Below are 20206 nucleotides of genomic sequence, written 5' to 3' on the forward strand. Positions count from 1 at the left end.
TATCTCTAGTTTGCCCCGTGGTTTTTACCCTTCACATTGAAGGGGTTTTCCACGTATATCTTGGTGTTCTGTTTGATTGTGTTTCCATTTTATTCCGCTGCGTATTTTGGTCTTCTAGTATTTGTTCCTATACAAAGGTTATTCCTCTTTTTATCCCCATCAACTGGTATCAGAGCGGGGTTTTAGTGATTTAATTTTTGTATTTGAACATTGAGGCCAGTAATATTTCTCGCATGATTAGTTTAAATGGAAATAATTGGATGATATGGAAACCAAGAATGGAAGATCTCTTGTATTGCAAAGATTTGTATGGACCTTTGCAGGGGGATAGTGCAAAACCTACAACTATGACAGATGATGAGTGGAAGAGGTTAGATCGAAAAATAATTGGGTTTATTAGACAGTGGCTTGATGATAGTGTCTTTCACCATGTTTCTACTGAAATTTCTGCATATTCTCTTTGGAAAAAATTGGAAAGTCTCTATGAGAGAAAAACAGCTGGCAACAAAGCTTTTTTGATCAGAAAACTTGTGAACCTAAAATATAGAGAAGGTGCTTCTATTGCTGAGCATTTGAATGAAATGCAGAGCATTACTAATCAGTTATCCTCTATGAAAATGTCTCTTGATGATGAGTTGAAGGCATTGTTACTTCTCAGTTCATTACCAGAAAGTTGGGAGACACTAGTGGTTTCCCTCAGTAATTCTGCGCCAGATGGTATTGTCACTATGAGTCAAGTAACAAGCAGTTTGTTGAATGAGGAGTTGAGAAGAAAGAGTTCAGCAACATCTCAGAATGATTCACAGTCACTTATCTCAAAGAACAGAGGAAGGTCAAAGTTCAGAAGTAGTTCACGTATGGGTAGGAGCAAGTCAAGATCAAGAAAAGATATTGTTTGCTATAACTGTGGTGAGAAAAGACATTACAAGAACCAATGTAAGCAACCTAAGAAGAACAAGAAAAAGGGAAAAGAAGTGGAGTCTACAGAATCAAAGGATAATACTACAGCTACAGTGAAGGGTGGTGATTATTTGATTTTGTCTCCTTCTGATGATATTTTTTCTTGTGTGTGTCAGGATCTTGAGTGGGTGATTGACACAGGTGCTTCTTATCATGCTACACCTCGGAGGGAGTTTTTTGCTACATACAGGTCTGAAAACTTTGGTGTTGTCAAGATGGGCAACTATGGCACAGCAGACATCATTGGCATGGGTGATATCCATTTAAAGACCAACCTTGGCTGCAAGTTGGTACTTAAGGATGTGAGACATGTGGTTGACTTGAGGCTGAATTTAATTTCAGTTGGAAGACTAGATGATGAAGACTATGAAAGCAGATTTCACAGAGGGCAATGGAAACTCAGTAAGGGTTCTCTTGTTATAGCTAATGGAAAGAAATGTCATACTTTGTACAGGTTGCAGGCTAAAGCTTATGGTGAGCAGTTAAATGCTACAGAGAAAGACTTCAGTATGGAGTTGTGGCATAGGCGATTGGGACACATGAGCGAGAAGGGGCTGCAAACTCTTTCCAAGAGAGAGGTATTACCAGATCTCAGAGGTATACATCTGAACCCTTGTATTGATTGTTTAGCTGGTAAACAACATAGAGTTTCATTTGCTAGTGCTGCTTTGTCTAGAAAAATGCATGCCTTAGACCGTGTTTATACAGATGTATGTGGTCCTTTGAGGACAAAAACTCCTGGTGGATCTGTTGATGTTCTTGGTATAAGTGGTGCACTTTATTTTGTCACTTTTATAGATGATTTTTCTAGGAAAGTTTGGGCCTATGCTTTGAAGACCAAAGATCAGGTTATTAATGTCTTTAAAGAGTTTCATGCCAGGGTTGAAAGGGAGACAGAAAGGAAATTGAAATGCATAAGATCAGATAATGGTGGTGAGTATACAGGATTGTTTAATGACTATTGCAGGTCACATGGAATCCAACATGAGATGACAGTTCCTGGTACACCTCAGCATAATGCAATTGCAGAGAGGATGAACCGCACCATCATGGAAAAGATCAGATGTATGCTTTCACAGGCCAAGCTACCCAAAAGGTTTTGGGATGAGGCATTGAGGACTGCAGTTGATGTGATCAACTTATCACCATGTACAGCCCTAGATGGTGATGTTGCAGAGCATGTATGGTCAGGGAAAGATGTTTCCTACAGGCATTTGAAAGTGTTTGGTTGTCGTGCATTTGCACATGTTCCAGATAATGAGAGGTCCAAGCTGGATGGTAAGTCTAAAGAATGTATTTTTCTTGGTTACTCACATGATCAGTTTGGTTACAGGCTTTGGGATCCAGAAAAGCAGAAGGTGTTCAGGAGCAGAGATGTGATCTTTTTTGAGGATCAAACCTTTGAGGATTTGAAGAAGAAGGCACCAGCCAAGACTTTTGTAGAAGGATTAGCAGATTGTGACCCAGTTACTCCTCCAGTATATCAGGGTGATGGGGGAGATATGCAGGAAGATGGTGTAGAACCTGATATTGATCTACCTGTAGGACATGTTGAGCAAGAAGAAGTAGGAGAGCAAGTTCCCGCAGAACCTCAGTTGAGAAGATCTTCTAGACAACGTCAACCTTCCAGAAGATACTCTACAGATGAGTATGTGATGCTTACTGATGCAGGTGAACCAGAGAGTTACCAGGAAGCAGTTGAGAGTGAGCAGAAAGAGAAGTGGTTAGCTGCTATGCAGGAAGAGATGGATGCTCTTCAGAAGAACCACACTTATGATTTGGTGCTGCTACCAAATGGAATGAAGGCCTTGAAGAACAAGTGGGTTTTTAGGTTGAAGACTCAAGAATATTGTTCTCAACCAAAGTACAAAGCTAGATTGGTTGTGAAAGGCTTTGGTCAAAAGAAAGGTATTGACTTTGAAGAGATATTTTCTCCTGTTGTTAAAATGTCTTCTATTCGTGTTGCTCTTGGTATTGCTGCTAGCCAGGACTTGGAGGTTGAGCAGTTAGATGTGAAGACAGCTTTCCTTCATGGTGATTTGGAGGAGGAAATTTATATGGAGCAACCAGAAGGCTTCAAAGTCAAAGGTAAAGATAATTTTGCCTGCAAGTTGAAGAAGAGCTTGTATGGGCTAAAGCAAGCTCCAAGACAGTGGTACAGAAAGTTTGATTCATTTATGACAGAAAATGGATACAAAAGAACGGCTTCAGATCATTGTGTGTACATCAAATGGTTTGGTGAGGATTTTATTATTCTCTTACTTTATGTTGATGACATACTTATTCTTGGGAAAGATATGTCTAAAATTGACAGGTTGAAGAAGGAAATGAGTGAGTCTTTTGCAATGAAGGACATGGGGCCAGCAAAGCAAATACTAGGCATGCAGATTTCTCGTGACAGGAAAAACAAGAAGATTTGGTTGTCACAGGAGAAATACATCGAGAAGGTATTGGAAAGATTCAGTATGAGCAATGCTAAGCCAGTTGGTTCTCCTCTTGCAGGTCACTTCAAGTTGTGCTCAGAACAGAGTCCGTCAAGTGATGAGGAGAAGGAGAAAATGCAAAAGGTTCCTTATGCTTCAGCAGTTGGAAGTTTAATGTATGCAATGGTATGTACGAGGCCAGACATCGCATATGTAGTGGGTGTTACTAGCAGATTTCTTGCAAATCCAGGCAAAGAGCACTGGGCAGCGGTGAAGTGGATTTTTAGATATCTCAGAGGGAGCTCTAAGGTTTGTTTAAGCTTTGGAGGTAGACCACCTGTGTTGACAGGTTACACAGATGCAGATATGGCCAGAGATATAGATACGAGGAAGTCTACTTCAGGTTATGTACTTACTTTTGCAGGGGGAGCTGTGTCATGGCAATCCAGGTTACAAAGGTGTATTGCTCTCTCCACCACAGAAGCAGAATATATTGCTGCTACAGAGGTATGCAAAGAAATGTTATGGATGAAAGAATTCTTACAAGAATTGGGGCTGAAACAGGAAAATTATGTGGTGCATTGTGACAGCCAGAGTGCCATCCATTTGTGTAAGAACCCAATGTTTCATTCCAAGTCAAAGCATATAGATGTCAGATACCACTGGATTCGAAATGTATTTGAAGAGAAGCAGTTGCAGCTTCAGAAAATTCATACAGATGACAACGGAGCAGACATGTTGACGAAGACCTTACCAAAAGAAAGACAGGAGATATGCCGACAGTTGGTCGACATGGCTTCACATTGAGGAGTCATGGGACAACCTCCCTTATGGGCTGAAGGGGGAGGTTGTTGGGCTGATGGCCCATATTCAGCCCATGTGGGCTTTATCAGCCCACAGCCCACACCCTCTCTTAACCTAACCCTAATTAAGATTAGGGGGGTGTGGTGGCTGCGTTTTAGAGGCAAGGCTATAAAAAGGCAGCAACGAGGCAGATCTTTGATGCCACGGGATTCCAAAGAGAAGAAGGAGGTCAAGGCAGAAAAGGAAGAGAAAGAAAGGGAAGAAGACAAGGACAACGCAGAGAGACTGTTCACAATCATCTAGCAGTGTTCTCATCTCAGGTTAGATCAAATCTACAGTAGACTCTTGCTGTGATTACTTGGGGAGGTTTTAGATATTGTGGGCAGTGACGTGATCCTTGTATCCCAGTTATTCTCTTGTGGTTGTTGCTAGGGTTTTGGGCAAGAGATTGTGATTTGTATATTCATTATTCTCATAGTGGATTATCTCTAGTTTGCCCCGTGGTTTTTACCCTTCACATTGAAGGGGTTTTCCACGTATATCTTGGTGTTTTGTTCCGCTGCGTATTTTGGTCTTCTAGTATTTGTTCATATACAAAGGTTATTCCTCTTTTTATCCCCATCACACTGGGTATATATGTCGAGGGGCGTACCCTGACAAAATGTTCCTCCACCTCATAGGCCGCGGCCGCTACGTGGGCAGTCCTCCACCTTGTGCCCCGGCTGGCCACAGTAAGAGCACGCATCTCGAACCCGAATTCGTTCACAGTCGATCATCATGTGCCACCCCTCACCGCAGAAACGACACACTTCCCCGCCTCTCCGGCGTCCGCGGCCCCAGAGAGTGTTGCCGCTGGGGCCGGTGACGTTGACGGCGTTGGGGATGCCATCGTTGCCCTGCCCTCCTCGACGGAGAACTCGATGACCTCGTCAATGTGGAGCGCGGGGACGTCCTCGCCCCCGAAGGAGGACTGGTCGAAGAGGTTGTCCCCTCCGCTACCGGGGTCGACCGACGTGATGTTGACGGCCTTGGGGTTACCATCGTTGCCCTCCTCGACGGAGAACTCGACGAACTCGCCAATGTGGAGCGCGTGGACGTCCTCGCCCCCGAAGGAGGACTGGTCGAAGAGGTAGCCCCTTCCGCTGCCGGGGTCGACCGGCGTGATGAAGCCGGAGCCGTCATCCTCAATCCACGTCACCGTTCCCCACCACCTCTTCCCTTCTTCCATCTTTGCACCTCTCGTTTGTGTTAGCGTTGTAAAATATGTCAAGTGTCGTAAGATGTTTTCGAAGTATTTATAATAATTCAAATTGCTTGAACTACAAGACTACTTGAAGAACAAGAAATCTAAATATGAAAGAAAGGTTATAGGTGAAGAAAAGAATCATCAATATGGGGATATCATCAATATGGGGATTTAATTGTTCTCTTTGACAGGAAACAATATCCGAAAGTCCTTTAAATGTTGTTGGTTTCTACATACAGAAAGGATGAAAGAAAATTTAGATATATTCTTTTAAGATTTAGGTAAAAGACTATATAAGAAAAATCTATTTTTGGATTGAGAATAACACAAGTCAAGTTGCGATTTATGTTATAAATGATGCTTTAATTTACAATATACAGTGGACAATCATATTCATAAAAAATATTTATATTGATTTTTTTATTATTTCTTTTTGCTCTATCCTTAATAGTGGATTGGTGACACATATGATCAGAATAGAAACCAACCAATAAATTTCATGATTTAAAAAGGTAGAATCTCAATCCAAATTAATAATAGCAAACAATGACAACCTCATTCAGAGAAGGTCATCATCTTGCTCATTTATGTTCTTAGGATACATTAATTAGTTTGCATAAGATTGTTTTCCTCGATTAAAAGGCTAAAGGTGTTTAAATCGAATTCAATATTTTATTTACTTTATAATTTTAAATATTATATTTTAAATGAATCGATTTGATTTGATGAATCGGTTGAACATAATAAAAATTTTAGTCCAATTAGATTGACACGATAAGATTTATAAAATTAAACTCGTATCATTTGTGAAATCATAACATCGGGGTTAGGTTAATATCATCATCCTAAGTTTAGTTTCATTGTCAACTGGTAAAACTCAAGTACCCAAAAGATTTTTATAAATGGATCACCGGAATCGTTAGTAGTCTTTAACATCGAGTTATCGATAAATCTCAGTTTTTGATTTAACTTAAATATGATGATAAAATGACATCAATTAAGATATCTCATGTTTAAGAGAAATTATGAATATTATAAGCATAATAATACTTAACATCGATCAAACATCGGTGCATTCAAGTGCCTCATCTAGAAGACCAACTTTATTCCAGAGAATGTTCCACAGCCACTTCTCTTCAACGTCACAAAAGGTTACCTGGAAGCTAAGAGACCTACATCAACTGGCTTCATTTCCTGAATGATGGAGGTTTCCTAACCATTGTTGCTTGCTCAAACGCATACGCCATCTCGATCAACTTGGGTTCTGAGCCCTTCACTCCTCCAAAGCATATCCCAAAGGGATCTCCAGCTGTGCCATACCCCGCAGGAACACTGATGCCTGGGTACCCCCCAATAGCCAGAACAGAAGTGAAACCAATATTCCCTGTGACCACTGCGTCTAATCTGTTCTCCATCATCAACCTCTCCAATCCTTGGATGGAAAGCTGAGTCATTCTGGCAATGGCACTCTTTTCAGCAGGACCTATTCCGGTAGTGTTCTGAGCTGCTAGAAACACGAGCTGCCCAAATTCCTCTACTCTTTCCTGTATCAAAGAGATGATCCACTTGTAAATGTGTTTGAACAGGAAATAGGTGAAGATAGGTTTGCGAGTCATGCTAACCTCAATCCTGTGTTTGTCGTTGAAAGCTATCACATCTGCAAGAGATCTTACAGGCGAAGAGGACAACTCTGACAAGTATGAATTCAGTGCCATCTTAAACTCGGCCAGCAATGCAACCTCTTCACCGCTCTGGCCGGCGTCAAGAATGATGCTCAAGTTTGCTATCTCAAGGTTGTCGATCAAGATGGCTCCTTTTTGCCTGGATGTGATGAATGAAAGATACTGTTAGATAGAAGCTAAATCAAACCAACTTCGATCATACACACGGAAGAAAGGATAAATGGCATCCTCACCTCATGGTGTTGAAGTGCTCTTCGAAGACCTTTTGTTGGACAGATCCATTTGGGAAGGTGAAGAATGCCCTCAGGATCCCTATCCTTTTGCCTCTCAGTCCATCCACCTGCAAGAACTGCTTGTATCCACCTCGAGGTATGTACTTCGATGCTGCTTTAGTTGCCACTGCATCTCGCTGATCGAAACCCACAATAGCCTCCAACACTTGCACGGCATCTGACACCGTTCGACCAATGGGGCTGCCCACAAGACATAATAGTGAGGTTTCTTGTAGTGGATTCTTAATGGGGACGGGGAAGACGAGAATTGCAACCCCTGCTGATAAGTAAGAAGGGCTCTGTTGTCTTACCCGACCGTGTCCTGTCTCGGGGAGATGGGAACGACGCCGGCCCGGCTGGTGAGGCCGACGGTGGGTTTGATCCCCGCCACCGAGTTGAAGTCCGAGGGACAAATGATGGACCCATCCGTCTCCGTCCCTAGCGTCACCGTTGCCATGTTGGCCGCCGCCGCTATCGCCGATCCGGTGCTTGAGCCGCACGGATCCGCCGACAGCACGTACGGGTTCTGCATTCCTACCGGCGCATACGTGAACGAGCACCAAGCAAGTGAAGCTCGTGAGGGATAGGTGAGCGAATCGAGCAACTTACCCGGCCCTGCCCGCCGCGCGCGCTCCACGAGCTCGGCGCGTCCAGAGAGCGGAAGTTGGCCCACTCCGCCATGTTGGCCTTCCCCAGGATTACCGCTCCCGCCCGTCGCAGCCGCCGCACCACCCCCGCGTCGCGTGGCACCTTCGAGCCCAGCAGCGCGAACGAGCCGGCGGTGGTGTTGAGCCGGTCCCGCGTGGCTATGTTGTCCTTGAGGAGGACGGGGATGCCGTGCAGGCCCCCGCAAGGACGGCGCCCGCTCCGGCGCTCCCGGTCGGCCAGATTGGCCTGCCGCAGCGCGTCCGGGTTCACCTCGATGACGGCGTGGAGGAGCGGGTTCAGGGCGCGGATCTGCGTCAGGTAGAACTCCACCAGCCGGCGGGAGGTGAGGCTCCCCTCCCTGAAGGCCAGCTGGATGCCGTCGATGGTCGCCTCCTGGAACTCGAACCCACGGCAGGGGAAGGTCGAGAGGAGAAGCAGCAGCAGAGCCGTGAAGCGGCAGATGGAGAACGAGAGGGGGGGCATCACTCCCATCTGCATATATCCCACGATGGATTATGCGTGAACGGAGGGCATCGCGGTTGGAAATCCGATACAAATAGGCGCTCGTGCGATGAAATCTATGATCCGTTGACCCAAAAGTTTTGTACGGGCGTGCTTGATGTTGTTCACCGGCTGCTTGCATACCCCATGGAAATAGCAAGTGGCTTCATCTCGGATGCCCTGTTTTCGTGGCAGGTGCTGCTTGGACTCTACCGAACGCAAACGAATCGAAGCCTTTTAGTAAAGCCAAGCGGTGGAATCACTCGTGGATGGCCGTCTTCCTGGCGTCACACACGGGAAGGTGAGAACTCGATGATGAATGTTGACTGATCAGAATAATCTCCAAGCTCGAAGACGAAGACGAAGACGCAGGCCAAGTGGGCTTCTGTCACCTGGTCAAGGCTCGGCCCGAATGTCCACAATTCATTTTATTTAGGCAAAGTTGCACGCTTATATCTAACGAGAGTGATAAAGTATTAATTAATTCATCATCATCCAAGTCTCAGCCAAGTGCAAGAAAACGATTCCAATGCAACTTATATTACTATAGTGGAATCAAAACAGAAGGCAATGACATTAAACCAGTCTTTGGCTTGGCTGTTCATAAGTGCGCAATGTCAATAGCGCTAGCACATTCATTTTAAATCGAGGCCAACCGGCACCGGCCGGCGGCATCGCTTTCAAGATCTACATGGGGTGAAGTTGCAGCCAACTGTTTCAACACCAAATGCCCCGGAGTTGGCCATTCGAAACCGCAGCGCCACCGTGAGAGCATCCTGTGGAGAGCCGACCAGCGCCCGGTTCATGAGGTCGAAGACACTGAGCGTGGGGTAAAGGAAGTTGAGGGTGTTGTAGGAGTTGAGGAGGGAAGCGGTCGCTTCACGGAGGAGCGTTCTGTAGAGGTCGCCCCGCCCGTGGAGTGCTTCCCACATGGTCAGCTCCACCCCGTATCTTCCTGCTGCCACGGGCCCGAAAGCAATTGCCACTCTGGTGTCGGGGTTCACTACTCTCCAGTAGCACTGGTACTGTGGCATCAGCCATTTACTACGCGATCGCAGTGTTAAAGATAACGTCAGAAGGAATGTGGAAGCGCAAATGGCATAAGAAAGACGGGGAAAGCTGCGGAGCGTACCCGTAGGGGCAAGCAGAGACCTCGAACAACGGCAGCGGCGGCGTAGGAGGCGGCACTGGCAGGGCCGGCGTCGGCGTGGGACTCGGCAACGACGGCGCGTTGGGGCAGAACCCAGCGGGCACCTGCGGTTCCGACAACAGCGGCTCCACGACGTACATGGCCATCCCGAACATCCGGAACAGCAGCGTCAGCCCCTGCGCCGGTCCCGCCGCCGCACCGCACCCGGACGGCCCGCCCACCACCCTCGCGTAGCAGCCGCTCAGGTCGGGGCTGCCGTCGAAGTATACCGAGTAGCTCCCGAACCAATTCGTCTCGTCTTCCCCGTACGCCACCTCCGTCCCGTCGGTGCCTCTGCAGGCCACCGCCACCTTCGCTCCTAACATGACATGCTCAAATCATGTACACAACTCTGGCATTGTACCGAGACCTGAAAGCAAGGTAGTACGATCCAGGAATGGGTTCCTAAGGTGGTGGAACCTGAGAGACCGTAGTCCAAGAAGCCGCGCTCCCCGTCCTGGCATTGATCGCAGAAGACGGTCCCGGTCACCATCGTGTTTGCGCTCGCCAACGTCATGAATCCTTCTTCTTCTTCCCAAGAGATCGAAAGAATGGTTCCCAAAACCAACAGTACGACCTTCATGCGACCCATGAGGGTGTAGTAATTGGAACTGAGGAGCGGAGGTGCAAACTATTAGAAGGGGAAGAGATGCTTTGGTTTGGAAGTAGAGGAAAAGGAGGGTGGGAGGTGGGAATGCTGTGGGTCGCAAGGGATCCATAAGAAGTTGGAATAGGCAGTAAATGGGGTTCGTATCCACCTCCTACCTGCCCCCATCCACTATTTACTGCAGCCTAAAAAGGGTTCCGTTCAGACGTTGCTCCTTCTGTGAGAGACTCGGAAATAAGTGCTATCTATGACGCAGAAAATAGCAGCTCTCTTCTGAGTGTTTGAAGAAGGCTGCGAGTAGAGTGCAGGTGCAAGTTCTACCACAAAGAAAACAGAGAGACGAAGAAGGTCTCTCATTTAAGCCGCGTTCAGTCTCATGCCATCATCGTCTGCTCCTGACGGTGAGTGGTTGGGAGCATTTAGATGCTTCCTCGTTTCGTTCTCGACCTTAATTTATCTCTCTACCGTGAGTTCGATTCTCAAGCTTGGTCTTTGCCCCCTGTTTTCCACTGGGGACCTTGAGAGTTCACGAGATGTTTGACCCTCTCTCCACGGCCACCAATTGATCTCCACCAACTCTGCCAGTCTTTTCCGGCGAGATAACTCTCCATGCGTCCTGCTCACGAGCTTAATTAGTATTGCGTCGGATGGAAAGATAACAAAGAACGAATGCAGTTGGTCTTGCGCTGTGACGCCCCGCTACGATTTAATGCATCTTACAGAGTTACAAATCATTTATAATGCATACTGCTCAAAAGAATATCTTAACAAAAACATATAGCTGATCACCAAGCCATCCAGTCCTTCATTCATATGGCTCTTTTCATTCATGTTAACTCTTCAATCACCATGTTAGTAGCCCATGGCCGAAAAGAATCCTTCTATCAATCTGTTCTGCAATTTGAACAACAATAGAATGAGCTCAAATGCCCAGTAGAAAAAGGGAAGAAGCCAATGGTAAGCTACTAACAATATGCTGTATACATAAATATCATTTATAAAAGTTAATCATGTATTATTCTGCATGAATAGAGGGTCAAAGAAAAAAAGGAGTAGGAAAGAATGATAATGCATATCACTGAATGATACCAAATAACATCATGATACTCATCCAATCATATTAGCATCATGTACAAACATCATCAATAGCATTTGAGAGGTCATAAACCATTGACGTCTCCGATCACTAGGGAGATGTATGGGTATGATGTCAATATCAATGAGATTATATTAGATCGAGTTTAGCATATAGTTCCAAAAATCAAAATCATTCTCATTTATAATAATTGATATTATGATCACCCTCAAAATATAATACTATTCTTACTAGATATTATGCTACATGTAATTTCAAGGATAAAAAATGTCATACTTGCAATGACTAGTCAGCTAGGTCATACATTTAATTTATTAGGTTAATCCCTTAAATTATAATGCTAATAGTAATAGATTATGGACCTTATTAGCATTATGATTTTTGTATTTAAAAAAATTATATTATGATCCCTATAACTATAAAAGTGAAATAAATAATCTTATTTAACTTAACGTTGTCGGTTACATGAAAAACACAACACACACGTGACACCACATACTGGATTAGTATAAAAGTGATGGAAAAATAATAATTTTAATGTCCCTTTCATGTCATTTTGTTTTACCTCTCCGCATAAAATTATGTCAATCAACTATAAAATTAAACAAAAACATAAAATTAGAGTTTAAAAATGAGCTCAAGTGAGCGTTCACTTGACCTCTCCGCATCCCAACTCACCTCTATTTGTGAAGCACCCCTCTCACTGTCACAGCAAAACAAGAACTAGTGAGGAGAGAGAGAGAGAAGTAACGATTCTAAAAAACCAATGATCATCACGAAGTTTCTAAGAGTTTTGTAAGAGTTTTCTCCACCCCTTGCTCGTCACCTCTAATCCCTTCTTCTATCCACCCTTCTTGGTGCAACTGGCCATGGTCATGATTGTCGTCGGTGCTATTCCCTCGAGCACAAACACCAATAGCCCCATCACCTTCGACCAAATGAGATGGTAACCATTAAAATTCACTAATTCGAAGAGGGTCATCATGAACGACGAGGATGCTGACGTCCACGATCACGCACTGGTTGCAAGACACATCATTGCACTAAAGCGTGACGGGAGATGGGAGAGTAGGAACGTCTGGATCAGGTTGTTGTCGTTGCTTCTTGTTCTGATCTTGATTGTCACCATGCTCTTAAGTACTGCACGTATTAGTATGTCCTATGAGAGGAAAGACGTGATGCTATAGATTAATAACGTACATTATAAGTCATCGAGTTAGATAGAGAGAAGGCCAAATCCACTAGTATTCCGATTCTGCTTTTATAATTATAAATTTTTGATCAATTTTACAATTGATTAAGATATTTTAATTTAAACAAAAAAAAAACTAAATGTGTGTTAAAATTATCCTTTTACATATTATTTTTATATTGACTGATTTTACGTGTCGAATTTTTCATCGATAATATTAGGATAAATAAAATTATAAAAATCTTAATATAATTTTTTTTAAATATAAAATCGTGATGTTAATAGATCCAACTAATTAGCCCCTTAGCGGGCTGGACGGCGTCAACACCAAGAATGAGTTTCCCATGCTTTGCATCGGCTGCCCTCCGTTGTTGTCGTCTTGAAATGGAACGGTTGGATCTCGTCCCGACTCTAAAGGTCCTCGCTTGTCTTGGCGTTCTTCTAATCTTCCTGGGTCGCAGCTATGGTTCTCTTACGCAGAATTCTTGTGTCACATCAAGTAGTTGCTGTGCCTAAATCATGCCTTTTCTTACAAAAACGTTTTTTTCCAAGCCTTCTCACCTCAGCTTTGGCTTGTGTTACACATCTTGCATGGTTTGTGTATGGCGTGACACATGAAAGGAAAAAGGTGTATCTAAATGGAAACTTTTCAAGCTCGAGTTATTGTAGATGCCCACCCACAACGCTTATTCCCCTTATGCCAACGAATGAGGATAATATTTTCGGCACACCCGTAAGAAAGCCTAGAAAATGGTGTTCATGGCCATCAATTGACAGAATGATGAATGGATCGCTCTTTCAGATTGCCACCGCAGCGTGCGTGTCATTCCAAGCCCATGCTTTGTTAACGTTGGAAGGGAAGGAAGCAGCACAAAGGCAAAGGCGAGCTTTTCATTTGGTCAGCGATGCGCCGTCACCAGCGTCTCGATGAATCTGAGTCCGTCGAACCTCGGCGCGAATTTGTCTTCCCCTCCCCTTCCCGATCCCTGTCAAGTCAGTCGACCCGCATGGAATTCTTTTGTTTTGTTTCCCTACCAAGAATCATGTGACTGAGGCGAGAACAGGAATACCTCCTCGGAGGACGAGGAGGGGGAGGGGAGGCTGGCGGCTGAGAGAGCGATGGAAGATGCTGCCGCGACGGAGGCGGCCAAGGCCCCGGCCTTCTTCATCTCCTACCGACTTCTTGGTGTCGACGCCGTCTACCTTCCCTCCCGCCCTTTTAATGGCCCAAAAGAATCTCTTTGGCCCGGAAATTAACTACAATGAAATGTGAGTTTGGGTCCGACGTTGACGAAACCTCGGTTATCTTGTGCGTTGCTCGCGCGTTGAATCTCGGCTGGCGTCGTTAGGAATAAAAGAAATGCAATAACGGAACTCCACTTATCTACGTTAGCCGTGAGAGTCTTTTCCTTTGCTTTCGGCGGGCTCTCAGATTTAAAGGCTGCACAGTGGGGCCGGCCATGGTTTTATCTTTTGATTTTTTTTCTGATATAATAATAAAAATAATATAAACATATATTCTTCCAAAGTTAATATATATTTTTTACTTTATATATTTATATACTTGAAAGCCCATTAACACTAAGATATGATGAAATTTTACTTCGATAAAAGATATTTTGGTACTACCCAGTTGGTAACTACCTCATATTATATATGGTGTCACTTTAGTTAAAATAATGTAAACATCTCAAAGAAATACAAAACGACACAGATCGATCCAGAAACAATTATATCATGATGCAACATAGCCTGGCTCCAAAGCGATGCATTGCAAATCCACGTCATTTGGAACCAAACGATGCTTACCAGCGAGGATGCAATCCTGTAAAGCATGGGGTCGAAAGAATGATCCTGGAATAAATAAACCGCTTGTCGAAAATATCGATGAACGCCAATAAGAACATGGGGAATCGACTCCCTATGAAAGGTATAAAAACCACCCCAAGGAGATGCCTGGGGTATAGGATTCACTATTCACAAAAAACTGACTTAAGCATCAAAGAGATAAAGTCGAAACTCTCATCTTTGGTGTTGACCTATCATGCAGGAACTCGGGACCAGAAGCTCCTCGCGGATTCGTCGAAAAACACCCTAGGAGATGGCGATCACGATTCTTCGTCCCTTCTTCATAAAGCATTTCTTCTGAGTAACTACGTAGACGACCTTATACAATCGGGCTCGAAACCAAACCATACCCCTTCCCAAGCCATGATATAAAGAATAACAATAGTTCTTAATACGTGTAAGTTTGTAGAACAATGATGTTGAAACTCCAATCGATATTATTATTATTATTATTATTATTATTATTATGGATAAAATGGTTAACTTGCAGCCTCCAACTTTCATGTCAACAGAAATTCTGATTTTTTTTAATATTGAGCATAATTTTGGAATATTTATTTCTCGTGTTAGATCAAAACATGTGATAAAATAATATCTAGTGAAAAGAAAAACTTAGTATAGTAGGAAGGAAAATAGAAATTAAAAACAAAATAGTCAGTAGAAATAATAACATTATTTAGATACATATTCATAATTAAGGAAGTCACTGCTCATCATTGTCAACAATGATCAACCAGAATCTATTGGTATGTTTAACGAGCCATGCCTGAGACAGGTTGCTACACATGAGAACAGTGGAACGCGACAGTGCAGGTTTAGCCGGTAATGTTCTTGGCACATTCGGGGAATCCATTTCCTATGAAGACAACACCCTTTCTTGAAGCAAGTCGTCTTAAGCATGTTTGCTGCATATATAAGGTAGCTTACTTGTTGCCTGCTTGAAGTCATCAACCACAACGAGGACAACTTAAGCAGAAATGCAATATGAGTAATAATAGCGATCGTGTATGGTTTCTCTCCTACCATGCATCATCACCTTTCGATGTTCTCCCAAACGGATGAGTCCAATTGGAACTGATTCATTACATCAATTGACCCATCCATGAATCTGCTCTGGAGACAAAAATGACAGCGACTTTGATCTTTGTTGAGTAATTGATATTGGAAGAAAGATGTTCGACAATGAAATAGAAGCGGAGGCCTACACCAACCTTCTCACAAGGTTCAGATAATCAAATTGATTTGGATTCTTGAACCCCGGGTTCAGCAGTCACATCACCTAAACAGTGCCGACCGAGGAGCTCCCTCGCCAATTCCTGGAGATCGCCACCGCCACATCCAGAGCTCTCAGACGGGCTTCTTGTGCTGGTGCTACGCTGCTGCATGAACAACGTCGGCCGCTGCTGCTGCTGAAGAGGCCATGACGGCAGCAGCGGAGGGTCGAACAGCGTGGAGAGATCGGCGGTAGAAGGGAGGGTGGAGGATGACGAGAGGTCTGACATCGAGAAGGGGATCGGCGAAGCGAGTGACGGAGGAGGGGTTGGCAGCTCCAAAGTGGCCAGATGCGCTTGTAAGCAGGACAGCTCTGCATGTAGGTTGACTACCTATTCGGAGCACCACAATTCAATCACTCCACATCAGTTCGTTTGATCAAATCAAACTACTTGTAGTAATTGATCATGAACATGCAACAGTGTCGCTGAGGGAATCAGATACGGAGAACGCGCAACATGCACCTGTTGCTGGAGGGCGAAGATGTGAGCGACGCAGCCGTAGACGGGGTCGCGGAGGCGTGCCTGAGCCTCGTAGCAGATGGTAACGACGGCGTCGAGGCGCTTATGGGCGGGGATGTGGAGGAGAAGCTTCGACGCGTTGCTAGCCCCGAACACCTTGTGCACCGCCGCGAAGTGCGCTGCCCCTTGCTCGGAATTGAAGTAGGGCGCAAATATGCACCCTGTCACGCACTTCCTCCTCAGAAATTTACACGCTCCGCAGGGTCCCCCGCCTCCTCCACCTCCACTACCGCCACCACCTCCTCCTCCTCCTCCCCCATTAGGACCGATACTGCCGCTCATATCACCTGATCCCCTTCTCCTTTTCGCTGCTTCCTGTTGTATATTTAGGTTGATCCTGACACGAGAAGGATCGATTGCTTTCTTAGAGAGACGATCCAGAATGGCTAGAAGGAAAGAAAGCGAGGAAATAAGATTTATAGAGAGAGAAGAGAGGGTGTTAAAATGGTGTGACGGAGAACGAGGAGTTTGTCTTATTGGCAAAGGGTCTTGTTGGAGTTACTGTTTGATGCTTGTTTGCTTTTTGGTTCCTCCTGTATTGTTATTATCTTTAAAGCCACGCCAAGCAGCGAAACCTATCCCAAACCTCTCTCTCTCTCTCTCAACGTTAAGCAGCTTGCGTGAAGCAAGAACGCAACAAAAACCCCAACACTATAAATCTTCTCTTCTTCTTACTCGATCTCTTCTCTTGCTTGTCACTGTGGAGCAGCGCAGCAGCCTCTCCTCCCAACTCTCTCTACGTCTTCTCCCTCCTTTGCGCTACACTTAATGTTTTTGTTTCTCCTCTTTCTCTATACATATCAACTTTAAGTGGGGGGTGGCTATATATAAATCATGTTCTACAACAAGTGTGGAAAGTGGAATAAACGTGTCCGCGTCCATATCTCTATATGTGTGCAGGTGGATGTGGCGGATGCGTAGAGGGCAAAGGACGCAAGCTTCAACTTGCACTACTTGTTTTCATTGACCCAAATGACACTCGTGTTCAACGCATATATTATGTTATGCTTCTCCATGGCTTGGCTTCGCACTTTGCTTTGCTTAATCAACTGAGAACCCTAAAAGAAGACAACGAAGGCACCGGGCTGTGACCAATTCAGACATGAATGATCGATCGATGTACGTAATCTTATCTCCACAAGCATAAAGACTCCGCAGAATCGGAGAGAGGGGCATTACCGTGATTCCAATATGTCACGAGGGTGATTTTATTTCATAAAGAGAAGTAAAACAAGCGACTCCCACATACGTAACCCCGAGTCATACGCCGATAGGTATTGGTCAAGTGGGCCCCGACTGTCACATTAAGTGCCGCTGGACCCCATCTTCGGCGTTCGTTCTCCTAGTGACGGAAATATTAAATTAGGATGAGAAACGGGTTCGTACCGTTTCGGTTCGCTGCCCCGATTCCGACTTCCTCACCGTAACAGTACAAAAGCTCATAAAATAATAGCAAGTGCTACAGTCGGGAGCGGCGCAACGCCGCGCCGTCCGGTTCGTGGCCTGGCGATGCCGTGTGATGCGGGGAAGTAGTGCATCAGTACCTGCTTTCTTCGTCGTTGCCTTTCCGAAGCGTGTCACGGTCAACCCTCATCCGTTTCTTCTTTTCGTTGTTAATTCTCTCTCCTCGGCTCAACTTCACCTCTCTGTTCCTGAGAGAGAGTGAGAGGTTCTCTATTGAAGTGGCGTCGTCTTGGGAATGGTTCTCTTTGGCCATTGGTGGCGTCAACGCATCGGGATCATGATAAAGCTGAGAAGTCAACTTCGTGTGACTTCCGCTGCAGATTTCTTGTAGAATCGATAGATTCTGAGTTAGGGTAATGTCGCCATTGAAGCAGGGCAATTTTGATGACAACTAACAAACAGAGACAAGGAGAAGGGGACTAAAACCAATCTTTTTCCTCACGGAAGGAGAGCTGTGGAACAAAGTGTCGATGAGAGTGAAAAATCATGCAGGCACATTCAAAACCAATAATTTTTGTATGAATATACTGATTAAATATTAATTTATCAGGTATAAAATTAAAGGGCTAGAGAGGTAATGTAATGACTGATAAGTATTTTAGAATTTTTTAAAAATATCTTAGGACAATAAATCTTAATACTAAAAGGATTTCATGAAAGAAGAAAATTTTAAAATTTAAGATTTAATTCTTCTACAAATATTTTATATACCTTTGAGTTTTGATAATAAAAAAATAAAAATTGAGAAATACTTTGAATGTTTCTTTATTTTTTTAGAATATCTGAAATTTCTAAAAAGAATGACAAGAAGATATATAAAAAGATTATGTTTAAAGATGAACGATTTAATCTCAATAAAAATTTTATTTTATTTTATAGATATAATAAAAGTTATGAAATCACGTTAAATCTTATATTGATTTTTAATTTTTTTAAATATTTTTTACTTTCATCAATACTTTGTTCCAAAAGTGGTTTTACCTTATAATGTAAGGTTTCCACTTTGAGTATACCCATATAATTTTATCTTTTCAAAACTTATAGATATCAAAAGATAATTCTAAGGGTAAGGGTGATCCGATGAACTTATAAATCACTAATTTTTTTTATTTTTTAAAATAATATAAAACTACGTATCCTTTTCAATACTTAGATATTCGAATATGTGATGTATACAAAAACTTTCGAAGCCATATGTCACAAGGATGAAAAGTTAAAAGGTTATAGGTAGTATGAATGATTGCGCTTTTGGCGAGAATGATGAAGTCGTTATTTAGTATTGCCACTGTCTTTTTAAGTGTACAGAAGCTGAAAGCAATATTATTGTGCGCTTAGGTTTTAAAGATAATGGCACCAAACCAGACTTAACAAGTATTTTTTTTTTCTTTAATCGAAATTCATGAAAATTTTGTAATTTATACCCATTGTCATATCACTATTATTAAACAATAAAGAGGGTAGATTGATGCTTCTTTCCTACATCTAATATCTGACAACAAGAGGGTCGGGGTTTGACATGAATGCAGATAAATAAAATAAATTTAGTATTCAAATGAGGTTTAGATCAAATTTTTTTGCGTATAATCTTATGGGTCTTAAGCGAGCTTGCATAATCTACTACTTCTAATCATAGTTATCTGATCCGAATTCGAAAGTATTGTTACTAGCCCGATGAACAGGCAACTAATTAGACTACATGTTTAATACAAATTAATTTTTAAATATATAAATTTACTAAAAATTATTTTACTAAATTTAAGAATATCAAAAGAAGAATATGTGAAAAGATCAGATTAATATTATTCAACTTGGTCCGTTAATACGGATTATCTAAAAATCAATTAGGTTAATTGGTTCATTTTCAGTTTCTGAACATAAATCAGATCGGTTAATGATCCGGTTTAGGTTTTTGAGTCCAACCATCATCTGCGTTGGTAATCGAGATTTACAAGAGAACAGCATCAGAAATCAGCACCTTTCTTGCAGCATCAAAACCTTTCCGATTCGAGTGGTTTCGAACGACGGCATCAAGTTGCTTCGGTCTCCGTTTCTAACTTGGGTGATGTGGATGAGACCTGAAACCTATCCTGCAGCGTTCTCCATTCAACACACGCACGAGCGCTGGTTTCGTTTGGACGGAAAAGTCGATGAATGCGCAGAGAGAGGTCATCTTCCTGCAATCTCCTCTCCCTGAACGCATGCGTGAAACATGGCTTCAAGCGGAGGGAAATGTCAATGAATGATCGGACAAGTGCCATCTTCCAACCGCCAACCGGGTGGACCGATGTTCTAATTCCACGTTGAAGGTTCATTTTCGTGCTATAGTCAAATGATTATTTAGTATAGTCGTAAGGATTGTGCTTCTTACAATAAAGCGGGAAGTTGACTTTTAACGATAGGATTTTGTTAAAATAAAGGCAAATGAAAGTATATTTTAGTGCGTTCTCTACCCCACCAACCAGCTAAAACTCTTCTGACTTG

The 20206-nt window shown here is 43.4% G+C and overlaps 4 protein-coding genes across 7 annotated transcripts; all 4 read right to left on the reverse strand.

Moving 5' to 3' along the window:
- Positions 1-4962: 4962 nt before the first annotated feature.
- On the reverse strand, positions 4963-5415 carry LOC135631584 (glycine-rich protein 2-like). Its single transcript, XM_065139318.1, has one exon. It carries the CDS (start codon positions 5413-5415, stop codon positions 4963-4965), a length of 453 nt encoding a protein of 150 aa, XP_064995390.1.
- Positions 5416-6445: 1030 nt separating this feature from the next.
- LOC135630670 (probable amidase At4g34880) lies at positions 6446-8866 on the reverse strand. Its single transcript, XM_065137782.1, has 5 exons — positions 7997-8866; positions 7699-7913; positions 7349-7588; positions 7056-7254; positions 6446-6977 (listed from the first exon to the last, which is right to left on the reverse strand). Exons 1-5 carry the CDS (start codon positions 8531-8533, stop codon positions 6621-6623), a joined length of 1548 nt encoding a protein of 515 aa, XP_064993854.1. The 5' UTR covers positions 8534-8866; the 3' UTR covers positions 6446-6620.
- A 231-nt stretch (positions 8867-9097) lies between these two features.
- Positions 9098-10515, reverse strand: LOC103976309 (uncharacterized). Its single transcript, XM_009391509.3, has 3 exons — positions 10146-10515; positions 9669-10044; positions 9098-9580 (listed from the first exon to the last, which is right to left on the reverse strand). The coding sequence occupies exons 1-3, from the start codon at positions 10315-10317 to the stop codon at positions 9217-9219; spliced, it is 912 nt and encodes a 303-aa protein (XP_009389784.2). The 5' UTR covers positions 10318-10515; the 3' UTR covers positions 9098-9216.
- A 4617-nt stretch (positions 10516-15132) lies between these two features.
- On the reverse strand, positions 15133-17019 carry LOC103975815 (LOB domain-containing protein 18). 4 transcript variants are annotated; one of them, XR_010494153.1, is made up of 4 exons: positions 16205-17019; positions 15680-16072; positions 15492-15576; positions 15133-15402 (listed from the first exon to the last, which is right to left on the reverse strand). XR_010494153.1 is itself a non-coding variant. In XM_018822157.2 (3 exons), the coding sequence occupies exons 1-2, from the start codon at positions 16541-16543 to the stop codon at positions 15701-15703; spliced, it is 711 nt and encodes a 236-aa protein (XP_018677702.1). In that variant the 5' UTR covers positions 16544-17019; the 3' UTR covers positions 15133-15576; positions 15680-15700. The 4 variants fall into 4 exon arrangements, 2 of the variants coding, with proteins under 2 accessions (XP_018677702.1, XP_018677700.1); XR_010494152.1 differs by having other exon boundaries at positions 15492-15581; positions 16205-17018; XM_018822157.2 differs by having other exon boundaries at positions 15133-15576.
- Positions 17020-20206: the final 3187 nt, after the last annotated feature.

Source organism: Musa acuminata, chromosome BXJ3-2 (assembly GCF_036884655.1).
Source record: "Musa acuminata AAA Group cultivar baxijiao chromosome BXJ3-2, Cavendish_Baxijiao_AAA, whole genome shotgun sequence".
NCBI lineage: Eukaryota > Viridiplantae > Streptophyta > Magnoliopsida > Zingiberales > Musaceae > Musa > Musa acuminata.